Source organism: Engraulis encrasicolus, chromosome 14 (genome assembly GCF_034702125.1).
Source record: "Engraulis encrasicolus isolate BLACKSEA-1 chromosome 14, IST_EnEncr_1.0, whole genome shotgun sequence".
Taxonomy (NCBI): domain Eukaryota; kingdom Metazoa; phylum Chordata; class Actinopteri; order Clupeiformes; family Engraulidae; genus Engraulis; species Engraulis encrasicolus.
In genome coordinates this window covers 40,174,395-40,185,964 of record NC_085870.1, presented here as the reverse complement: position 1 = coordinate 40,185,964, position 11,570 = coordinate 40,174,395, and the positions used below count along the sequence as shown (strand labels likewise).

General features: G+C 43.0%; 1 protein-coding gene across 1 annotated transcript; it reads right to left on the bottom strand.

Annotated features, from left to right (window-relative positions):
* Positions 1 to 342: 342 nt before the first annotated feature.
* On the bottom strand, positions 343 to 11,338 carry LOC134463316 (taste receptor type 1 member 3-like). Its single transcript, XM_063216518.1, has 11 exons — positions 11,272 to 11,338; positions 7,237 to 7,372; positions 6,716 to 7,016; positions 6,085 to 6,450; positions 4,766 to 5,185; positions 4,305 to 4,514; positions 3,159 to 3,274; positions 2,506 to 2,707; positions 2,073 to 2,243; positions 1,632 to 1,760; positions 343 to 877 (listed from the first exon to the last, which is right to left on the bottom strand). Exons 1-11 carry the CDS (start codon positions 11,336 to 11,338, stop codon positions 437 to 439), a joined length of 2,559 nt encoding a protein of 852 aa, XP_063072588.1. The 3' UTR covers positions 343 to 436.
* Positions 11,339 to 11,570: the final 232 nt, after the last annotated feature.

Below are 11,570 nucleotides of genomic sequence, written 5' to 3'. Positions count from 1 at the left end.
CAGCCAATAACCCTTTATCATTGATTTTATGGTAAATAGGACCTAGTAGACCCTTAACACATGTCTTATAAGACAGTTATTCAGACAGTCGTTTGTCATTAGTGGCTAACATGTGAACCCTGTTCTAAAGTGTTAAACATTTTTGCCCAAAAAAGTTCTACTACAGTTCTGCTATGAAAACACATAGCTTTTATTTGAATAATTATAAAAAGTGTTTCAAATTGATCACAAAAATAGTGAACAATACAGCCAAAATGGCTTTAAAAGTAACTTAGTCCCCTATTGATTCATCTACTGACATACCTCTTATGCTACACACATATACAGTACATGTGTCTTATATACTACACAGCTAATTGCTAAATTATTGGAGTTACCAAAAATATGTATACAATATATATATGTATAAAATGTATTTTGATATTATTCCATTGCATTAGTGAGCCTGCTCCTCCTCTGGTGCTGTTTTGCCCTCCAGGTAGGCGCGGAAGTGCTCTGGTGTGTTGAGCTCAGGTGTCTTCAGCAGTAGGTGGCACTTGGGGAAGAAGTAGGCTGCCACCAGCCCCATGTGACTGATCAGGGTGACGGCCACGTGAGCGATGGACTTTTCCCTGTTGTCCAAACCCGTGTAGATGGGCACGAAGATCACCCACACCACGCAGTAAGCCAGGGTGGAAATGGTGATGTCACGCGCCATGTTGTACTGCCTGGCTGGCTTCACAGCTGTGAAGGTGCACGTGAAGGCGACAAGTGCCAGGAGACCATTGAAGCCCAGCATGAGTATAAAGCTGTGTAGCGGAGTCACAGGGCATCTGAGAAACCGCTCCACAAATGCCACCTTCAGCTCCGAGCGAAAGGTGGATAGGGAAGGTGCCACCTGGAGGAACAACACAAGTTTTGTTTTTTGTTTTACAATTTTTTTGGGGGGGTCTTTTTCGACTTCATTTGATAGGGACAGTGTGAGAGGTGGACAGGAAGCGAATTGGGAGAGAGACAGGGAGGGGTCGGCAAAGGACCCGGGCCGGGAATTCAACCCGGGCCAGCCGCATGGCAGGCGAGTGCCATCGCAGGCGAGGAACACAAGTTTCATGCTTGATTAATCATGTGCGTAATTCTCATAATGTGGGTTTTAAAGGGACACTGTGCAGGAAATGGTCAAAAAAGATACTGCAACTGTGCTGCTCATTGAAACTGGTCTGCCTATTGCCAAATTTGATCTTTACATGAAAGTTTACTAAGTAATAAATAAATATTTTCTAGTATGGCCCAAGGTGTATGGTATTTTTGGAAATTCAAAATGGCGGACCATGGAGAAGATCCCCCTTTTCATGTATGAAAAGTGCGATTTTTCCAGTCATAATGAATACTTGATGGTGGTGGTAAGTATTCATGAAAAAGCTAACATTAGTGAATGGGCAGCATGAATTCTGCAAATAAACAACTAAAAATCTCACTCTTTAAAGAGGGGGATTACTGCCAATTTCAACATGCAGTTGGCTTTTTTAAACGTTTTTTTTCATTTTTTGTCGCTTCGTTGTGTACTGACAAGTGACAAGTAAAGGCTAGCGTGAGTAGCAGTGCAACGACATGTTGAAGTTGGCAGGAATCCTACTTTTAACTGCTGTACCAACCTGGACGAACCAGCTGCACAGTCCAGCCTGAACTCCACAGCAAGCCAGCACCACCAGGCAGCTGCCCGGGCCTCGCAAGGTCTGCAGGTGAGATGTGTCTCTTCCTGAGAGCTCGATCACATAAACAATCTGAAAAGTAGAAAATGGATATCTGCATGAGCAGCTAATCCATGATGAATATAAAAGGCTTTTTTCCCGTTGAAGAAAATGAAAAAAATGACGTCAGAGCACTGAACTCCTGCATATTCCTAATCTTAATTGATTTATGAATACATGTAAAGTTGAAGGAAACTAATGAATATATCACTGTAGTGAAATGGAATTGATTAGCAGTGTACCATGTACATGTAGGTTACAATTCATGAGCCCAAAGCAAAGAACAGTGGTCAAATTATTTGATCAAAACATGACCCTGACATCAGTGCTTTATTTTATTCTTACCTGCAGAGAGCTTGATAAGATAGCGGACAGGGCGACAGTGGGGAAGAAGGCGTTGAATGGCAGCTGCAGGCGGCACATGATGTCCCCCGGAGGGCCCAGGAAGAGCACCAGGCTGGCACAACACACCACCAGGCACAGCAGGGACAAGACACACAGGGGCCCTCCGCTCGCCTTCAAGGTCCAAGCAAAGGTGTTACAACATATTCACACATATTCCAATTATATGAAAGATATTGTGTTACATTAGGCTTACAATTACAAGGTACAAGTACAAAGGTTTCACAAATAATTTTGCATCACTTAAGGTTTGAGGTTATCAACTCAATGTAGTACAGGAAAGTACTAGAGATACTTCAATGATACCAAAGGAAATTAAGCAATTGTCTAATGGCTTCTTTCTGCTGTCTGACTGGTATTGCAGAAACCCACATACCTTCACCAACGCAGTGTCCCAGTGGCGCAGGAAGAGCACAGTGACAACAATCTCACAGATGAGCACCACCACCCCTGCCAGCACCAGGCCAAAGCTCTCAGGGCTGTACCAGTCCAGGTAGGTGTATGTGGGGTACACACAGTGGTCACTGCGCTGGATGGACCACTGGCCCTCGGGGCAGGTGGTGCACTGGATGTCATCTGTGAAACACAGTGTGTTCATCATGTTTGACCAAAAGCTTCTGAAAGGGTAAATTGTTATATAAATTATGATTTGCAATCAACTTCCAGTCTAACACTGTCTAAAAGCTTGATCAAGACATCAAGGTTTCACACCTGGTGTCACCTTGGCAAATTCGTAAAAGCTTCCGTTTGTCAAATAGTAAGTCTTGTCGTCCTTCCCCGAGAAACGGAATGTGTAAGGTAATCTTGCAATAATGTCCAAGACAGACTTTGTGATTCGGGTCGACACATCAAATTTTGCAAGTTGGTTTCTGCCCACAGACAACAGGAACAGTCGAGATATTCTCCTCTTGCCTACTAATTTTAGCATAGGCTGTTTGCATTAATACTGTTCCACCACTAGAACCCGGAGCACTCTTGTGCAGTTGTACATAGTGTACTTTCAATGCAGCGTATCATACGTACCAGTATTTGTTCTTGAATGTTCCTTCGTGGCATGGAAGGCAGTCATAGCAGCAAGAGTGGAAGCCCTTTATACGCTGAACTTCTCCAGTTCTGCACTTTCCAGAGCAGTTGGAGCTGGGAACCTTTGGCAGACAATAGTTAGCTTATTGGCTAGTTATCTATTGAAATAGAACCTGACCTCAATACATTTAGGACTTAGGTACATTTAGGAGTCGGTGCCAAAGCAATTATTTATCATGGAGAGAATAAGAGAGAGAAAGAGATTTTGTGCAAGCATAAATAGTCTTCAGCACATTGTAGAGCGAGAGAGCCAGTGCTGCTTCAAAGTAGGTCTTGTCATTCACTGATTGACAATATTTTATTTCGCCGCTACCTCCCGCAAGCTTATAGCATAAGTTTAAACTGCCCATTCCTGTGAGATTTGTCACTGACAGCATTAGCTGGGCCCAGGACAAAGTCATCTGAATGGACCCCCCATCCAATATATGCAATATAATGAGAACCCATTTCTGGGCCCCCCTTCTCTCTGGCCTCGGAACAGCTGACCACTTTGTCCCCCCTGTCGGCTTCCCTGGTTGGGTCCCAATAATTCACACATTTCCAACAGCTTTAAGGCCGGGGCAGGTTTGTTGCAAAGATGTATTAGTTCTGTCTCTGGCTCTGCTGGTACATAGCTAAGTCAGATGAAAGAGTGGTCTGATTGGTTCTAGCTTCAACCAGTAGCAAACAGAGGCATTTCATAAGCATCCCATCAGAGAACTCAATTTCCAGGTGTACAAGACAACTTGGCCAGACCAACACTCGCAGAGCTTTGTAGTCACGATAGCCAGGCTATGCTACTCCCACATGGACATTGTGGTGCAAATCTACGCATAAGAGACTCCCGACTCCTGACCAGCCAGGTTGGTGAGGCAAGTAATTAACCAGTGCTCTCCCCCATCCGCCTCCACACTGCTCCCTTGGGGCGCCATTGAGGGCTGCCCTCTTGCATAGGTGAGGCATAAAATGCAATTTCGTGTGCAGTGTGCAGTGAACACTTGTGTGCTGTGGAGTTCTGTGTCACAATGACAATAGGAATTGGAGTTTCCCAGGTGGGCTTTCACTTCAAGAGAGTGCGTGTGCAATGTACATGTATAGAGAGAAGAGGGTTACCTCATTGGATTCTGTGTGCCACTGAAGAAGTGTCTCGTCAATGGACAGCTGTTCGAGGTAGTCACCAATACGTTGAAAATTCATTCGGTTGTGTGATGAGTTCCATGACCACTCCAAGACTTCATAGCCCATACTGGGGTTCCCATCCTTATCAAATTCAAATTTAGTGCCATTTATGTCCAAGGACACCTTCCGCAACTTCTCCAGCAACTATAATGACCGTTGAAACAGTTCAAATTAAATCTGAAGCTCAAGTGAAGTGACAACACAGACATTTTTCTTCTATGACTATAGTGTCCAGCATAGACATGCTGTGGCTACAATATAACCCTAATGCATTGTTCCAATTAAACGGTATTACTCAGCACCTAAAGGCCTGCTATTCTAGTGTAATAGTACCAGTAGCAGTGTGCTACACAGACAACAAAACTATGGAATGTATCCTTGGTTTAGGCAATTACCTGCCATGGGTAGATTCTTTTCTTGGACATCCGTGAGCATGAAGAAGCAGTCTCGCAGCCCAGCAGGTTATGCAGTGCCTGAGCAATGCTGCGGACCGCAGCATATATGCTGAAGGCAAGTCTACTGTGCACCACCTCCTCCACCAGACTCATGTTGTCTGGAGAGAGGTGCCACCAGCACATGGGGCACGGGTTGCCCAGGGAAGGGGTGGAGGAGCTGGGAGGCTGTGTCGGCCTCTCCTGCTGGATCTTGCGGAAGAGGGCCTGGAAGTAGTCGGTAAATTGTGGCAAGGGCCGGTCCTCGTCGGCGAAACCCAGGATGGTGCCTACAGTGTGGATGTTGGGCAAGGTGGCGATGGCACCATCCAGTGACCAAGAAGTGGGACCTATCCACACCATCGTCATATTCTCTTTGATCACCTGTGTCATGTATGTGTGCACACAGAACAGTTTAGCGGTGATTCCGAATGCCCATGACATTACAAAGATCTGAAGACCAAAAATGTACTATTTTATGGACGGTTAACCAAAAGACGTAGCTGAAAGCAAAGCACAGTGTATCCAAATTACTACTTATCCCAGTGGTGGTTTCTTGGAATACTGCTTAGAGATTATCTTACCTGTGTAGAACTCTGGATAAATTGCATTTACTATTAGACCATATTATAGGCCTACCATTTTTCCCAATTTCATTTCAACATCACAGCAATAAAATGTTGAAGCATTAGTTCATTATACTACTGAGAAGGGACACAGAAGTCTCAAACCAGCTCACCAGTGAAAATCTAAGCCCCTTAATGCACGCCGTAACATCTGAGGCACGCTGTAATAGTCATTAAAAGGTTAATTACCATAGTACTACTCTGTTATGACATAACACAGGGCCTTTAGTAATGCACTATGACTCGGTCATCGCCATTCTGGTAACAACAAAATTATAAAGCTGTGTTTTAACGGGTTAAGACAAAGCCCATGTTTTTTTGCTTCCAGCATAACAATGACATAGTCGTTAGGCACCCTTTGTAATGCCATAGCACCGTTACTGTAGTAGAATAGAAGTAAAGGTTTTTCAAACACATAGCAAGGCATTCCACTTGTGGAACGGTATGATTAATGAGACTACGCTATGGAGTTCTCTTTGAAAGCTGTTCGCTGGGTGCTCTTCAACTGACCATTATCATCTTTTCAGTAAAGTCCTCATGTAAGAGTAGTGTTCTGTGATCACTTAGCACACTCTACGTGTACACCTCACACCACAGCAGAAGTATAGTGTTTCAGTACAGTTTCAACGTCACTTCCTCTAGTTCTGTAAGACTAACCTCAGCAAAGAACTTTTTAGCAGGCTCTTCGAGTGTAAAGAGCACCACCACCCCAACATTGGTGGTCTTGATCTGATGTAATATGTTCTTGATGGTGGACATGGTGGACACAGGGTCCTTGTATATCGGAATGATCCCCTCATATGCCACACATATCTTCTCCCGTTTTGCCAGCTCAGATAGTTGTCGTTGGCCCTTTCTTCCGTACTCGTCCTCGCTGGCCACCACTGCCACCCAGTTCCACTTAAACTTATTCAGAAGCTCCACGATGGCCTTCACCTGTAGTTTGTCTGTAGGTACAGTGCGCATAAAGGACGGGTAGAGATCCTTGTCACTGAACTTGTCGCTAGTGGCACTGAAGCTGATCTGTTCAAAAAGAAATGGAATTGGACAGACTTATTGATTGATTGATTGATTGATTGATTGATTGATTGATTGATTTCCCAACATGATACAGTTCTATATCCTACCGATGGCATGATCCATTGAATATATTGCTCTTATAAGCATGGTTTCACACATTTTTTGAACCAGACTTAACACATTTACAGAACGTTGTTGGATATGTATGCTTGCCTACAGTGTCATGGGATGGTGGTGAGCATACAGTATCACTTGAACTTTAACAAACCTGTGGCATATGGAAGAAGCCAAGAAGCTTGCTGACAACAGCCACCATTTCTGAGGTGTATGGGCCGATTACGGCCACCACCCGCGTGACATAGTCGGTGTAGTTGCACTTGACGGCCACTTCCTCCGTGGAGCCCTCGCTGAGGAAGAGGAGGGTGGGCTTCATGATCACGGCCGGCTGCCCGCACGTGTCATAGGTCTCAAAGCCCAGCTTTATGCCAGGCAGGATAGTTGAGTCTGCGTTTATGTAGTCCACAGAGAACTTCATAACCATGGACAAGGCCAGGCCATTGCTGTTGATCCTGGCAGGAAAGGCAGACATGATGAGAAGTCATACTAGTTTGGATAGGATCAGCTCCAAAGTGTATTTAAAGGGACATTCCCGCCAATTTCAACAAGCAGTGCTATTCGTCAGGTCACACAACCTTTGACTTATCAGTACCTGAAGATACGTAATATTTTTGTTGCTGAAATTGGTTAGAATTCTTCTTTAAGTAGAGCTTGTGGTATGTCTCTCTTTACCTGTTACACTCAAAATCATCAGGCTCCTCTCGTTCACTCAGGTCACTAGTGAGCTCGTTAATAGGGAAGAGGCCCCCAATTAGAAAGTCTCCAGAAGATCTGAAGAGGTCAGTGCTGATATTCTTCAACCAGTCAGCTTCGGAAAAAAATGTCCCAATATCCCGGAAATGTGTTAAAGTATGTCAAAACGCGACAGGCTTACTTAATGCACTACAATACATAGTCTGCGAAAGTTCAAAGATCCATGCACAGCTTCTGGTAAACGCAGATATATGCAATACTTCAAAAGGAAAAAGTTAACCGCACACTTGTTTGACTTTATGCTCTTTTATTCAGAGCGAGCAACGCGTTTCGCCTCTGTGCGTCATCAGGTTCTCTCATGCGGCAAACTTTTTCCTTTTGAAACAGTATAGTCTGTTGTGTTGAAATGAGAAAACATGTGCTGAACATTCAAATCATTCACTTGTACACCAGATGAGATAACTGTCTTACCTCTGCCCTGGAAACACATGCAAAGAAACAACAGCAGCGTTATCTGTGCCACCATCCTACCTAGACACAACAAAGAGGGAAAGACTGAGTTGTGCAATAAATGCCTGGAAAAGTTTTTAAAAATGTGTGGAAAGAACTGTGTTTTAATCTACAGAGGCCGTCTTTATACAGCACATTGATTAGTAAAGAATCCAGTCAACAACAACAAAACTATTAACTTGCCACAGCTGCATCAAAGAGTAATTCAGTGCCTGTCACATCAATGAGGTAACAATATACAACATTATAATCTCACTGTACCTTAGGGTTAGCGTTACTGTTAGGCCCGTACAGTGCAAGTACATGATCTTAAAAATTGTGAAATATGGGAAAAAGGAATTGTATAATGAACTGTTGAACCTAAGGATGTGCAGAAGAAACAAAGTCATGATTACCTCCGTCAACAAGGTTATGTTTTCGGTCACATATTTGTCTGTCTTTCTGTTTGTCTTTCTGTTTGTCAGCAGGATAACTCAAAATACAAATTTGGATGAAATTTTGTGCAGTTGTTAGACAGGACAAAAGGAAAAAGTGAAGTTAAATTTTGGTCGTGATCCACGATGCGGATCCAATTTAAAAAAAAAAAAAAAAAGATTCTACACCATTGTGGGATAGGGAGAATTTGGACATTCCGCCTTCTAACTCCACAAAAACAAAGCAGAAAGGCTTGAACAATATTAGGGTGTAACATAGTCAAATGTTCTATGAAACAGCTTCCTTGGTGGAGATCTGCATTCTCAGAGTGCATTTCTAGTTGTTCATGTATTTCACCAAGCAAAAGAAAACAATTCTTAAAATAAAAAAATAAAATCATAAACTTACCTCCAAGCAACTCACAAATTCTGAAATTGACGTTGGAGAATAGAGGCTGCTTGTTTGACGAAGTTTTAGCTCTTGGTGAAACTTAAGATACACAACCTGCAGAACTGTATGGGGCTTGTTTCTCTCTGTGACGTTTGGTTTAGGCAAATTGGATGAAACAGTTAGTGGATACAAAGCTTTTACTGTCACCGTCACCTACACTTCCACTGCCACTGGTATTCTCAGCCAATGGTTAATGGAAGCAACCACACTTGCATAACACTGAGCTGTATGTAATTGTATTATATTGAGCTGTATATGTGATGAGCTTCATATGATGACATTTTCAGACAAAGTAGGACATTATGTGCGTTGGTGTTTTGTTCCAAGTGTGCCCATCTTTTGTTGTGAATACAGTTTATCATGACAGTTGGTCAAGTAGGTCAATTGGTCATGTTATTGACAGGTTTAGTCTCTTCGTACTTTGTGAATGTTGCCTTTTGCTGTTGTCTAAGAATTGTGTAAATATTCTCTTTATGTATTTCCTATGTTACGTGCCTTACATTTCATGTTGTTGTTGTGTGTGTTTTCCAGCAAGGTACACTACAGTGAGTGGGGCTAGAGTCAAGCTCCCATACACACATCCTTCTATATGTTTTTGCATACTCGGTGTTGGGCAGGTTTTTGACCAAAGATTAGCATTCATTTTAAAAAGCCACAACACATTTTGAAACTCACAGTCTACCTTTGCACTCATTTGCTGTCACAACACATACAGCAAAAAGTTGTTCCTTTTTAGGTCTCCTGTCACGATAATGATGATTGAATGGCCAGTATCTGCCTGCTTGTATTCCCTCACGACTGATGAAAAATTTCCCTTGCTTTCAGCAGAATTTTAATGCATCACAATGCATCGTAGAATTGGACTGAATCGATTAAAATCGAAAGGTTGCCTCCCAAATCGTAATTCAAGCAGATAGTGAGAGCAGTACCAATGCACTAATCCACTAATGTTCAGTATGAATTCCAAAGTGCTGTTTACTTGCAGGTGTCTATCAGAGCATGATCTGACCTCTGTCAATGGCCTTTACCCCCTCAACCCCAACTATAGCAGATCACTCACCTCTGCTCACCATCAGGCCTGGACTGGTTATCTGGCATCCAAGGCATTTCCTGGTGGGTCAGCAGTCCTCAAGGGCCAATGCTGTTGGAATTGTTTGTATTTTCATAGAGACTGGCCCACAAATTTTGCCTGGGCCTTTTTTTAGTCCCATCCAGCCCTGCTGACCATTATCTGTTTGCTGGGCCTTGCGCCGTGGCCAAGCTCTGGTGTACACCAGTGGTTCTCAAACTTTTCCCATCATTCCCCCCTTCGGAGGCTCTGGATGCCTCCGAGCACAATATACAAATACCCCCCCGAAGCAACAGCAGTACTTGCGCAGACTGATTTTAAGATCTCTGCGCTGTGCAGAATCAAAGAAAAGGTTCATTTCTTATATAAGAATTAATAACATAATGTTTATAATTATGTATATGATGCTTAAAACATATTGGCTTATTGGCGAGACAGGAAATCATTTCTTTGGGGGAAAAACCCCCAAAATTAGATGTCACAAGCACGCCCCCCCGCCCCCCTTACGCCCCACTTTGAGAAACACATAGATAGAAAGGTCTCAGAGGCTGGGTCAACACATCAGCTCATAATGATTTAATTCAAATATATGGTCTGGAACAGGAGCTCTGGGAGGAGGTTGTTACCAGGCAACTCGCTAGGAAGACGGAGAGGATGTGTGCATTTCGAACATCAGCAGTGTTCTCCCCTCCCGCCTGTAATCGTTCTTGAAAGTCATATTTTAATGTTAGCGATTGGATAAAATAGGTTTTCATTTCAAATTTCAAGAGTTCACCCATCCCTCCACTGAACGTTTCTCAATTCGGCCATTCCAGACCCCCTGTATTAATGACATTAGAAGGAGTGGATGATAAAACCAGACTAGGATCAACAGGCGTTTATCAATATCAATTTGAATATCCTTCTACAAGAGCTACAACCATCGCTTCCCCAGTTTGTGGGCAAAGCAGCAGCTGACCAAAAGGCAGGTTGAAATGCTGTGGAGAGATACAGACTTTGCTACTGTATGTCTGCTTGTTTTGCACTTGTTCTGGTGATTATAGCTTATTTACCAGCTTTTCATTCACATTTTACATATACATTTATATATATTTTGGATTTTGGCCTGCGTAATGTGGGACTGACTGTATGGCCATGAAGGCTATTCTCAATCGTCATAAGTTTTTACATTTACCACCAGGGGGCAGCATGGTATTTGTACTCTCACACACGGCCATACAGACATTCAAATAGTGGTCACATACACACAGAGGTTGGTGCAGTTTAGCAAATCGTTTAGATTGAATAGCCCATGTGCTGCAATTAAACAGAACATAATCAAGTTACTTAATTAACTCCTGAAGATGTCCTATAAATTTTAAACTAGTGTAGGCCTTGCTGGATGAGAGAGAGAGACATAGAGAGTGGGAGATAGGGAGAGAGAGAGAAAGAGAGAGAGAAAGAGAGCGAGAGAGTGAGAGAGAGGGAGAGGGAGAGAGAGAGAGAGAGAGAGAGAAAGAGAGAGAGAGAGCATTCTTTCTACTTATCTCCCCTTCAATCTTGACGTGAGCAGCTGTTATCTTGAACTGTGCTGGAATATAAAGCCTGACAGCTCCAAGTAAAACAGTAACTACACAGTATGTATTGAATGTATGTCATTAGGTGTAATTTTATGTATGCATGTGTGTATGTATGTGTGTACAGAATTTATGTATGTACGTATGTATGAATGTACAGTATGCATGTACGTATGTATGTATGTACGCATTATGTATGCACTGCCTGTATGGACTGTATGAGAGAGAGAGAGAGAGAGAGAGAGAGAGAGAGAGAGAGAGAGAGAGAGAGAGAGAGTGTTCAGCTTTGGTGTTGTTTCTCTAGACTCATTCTA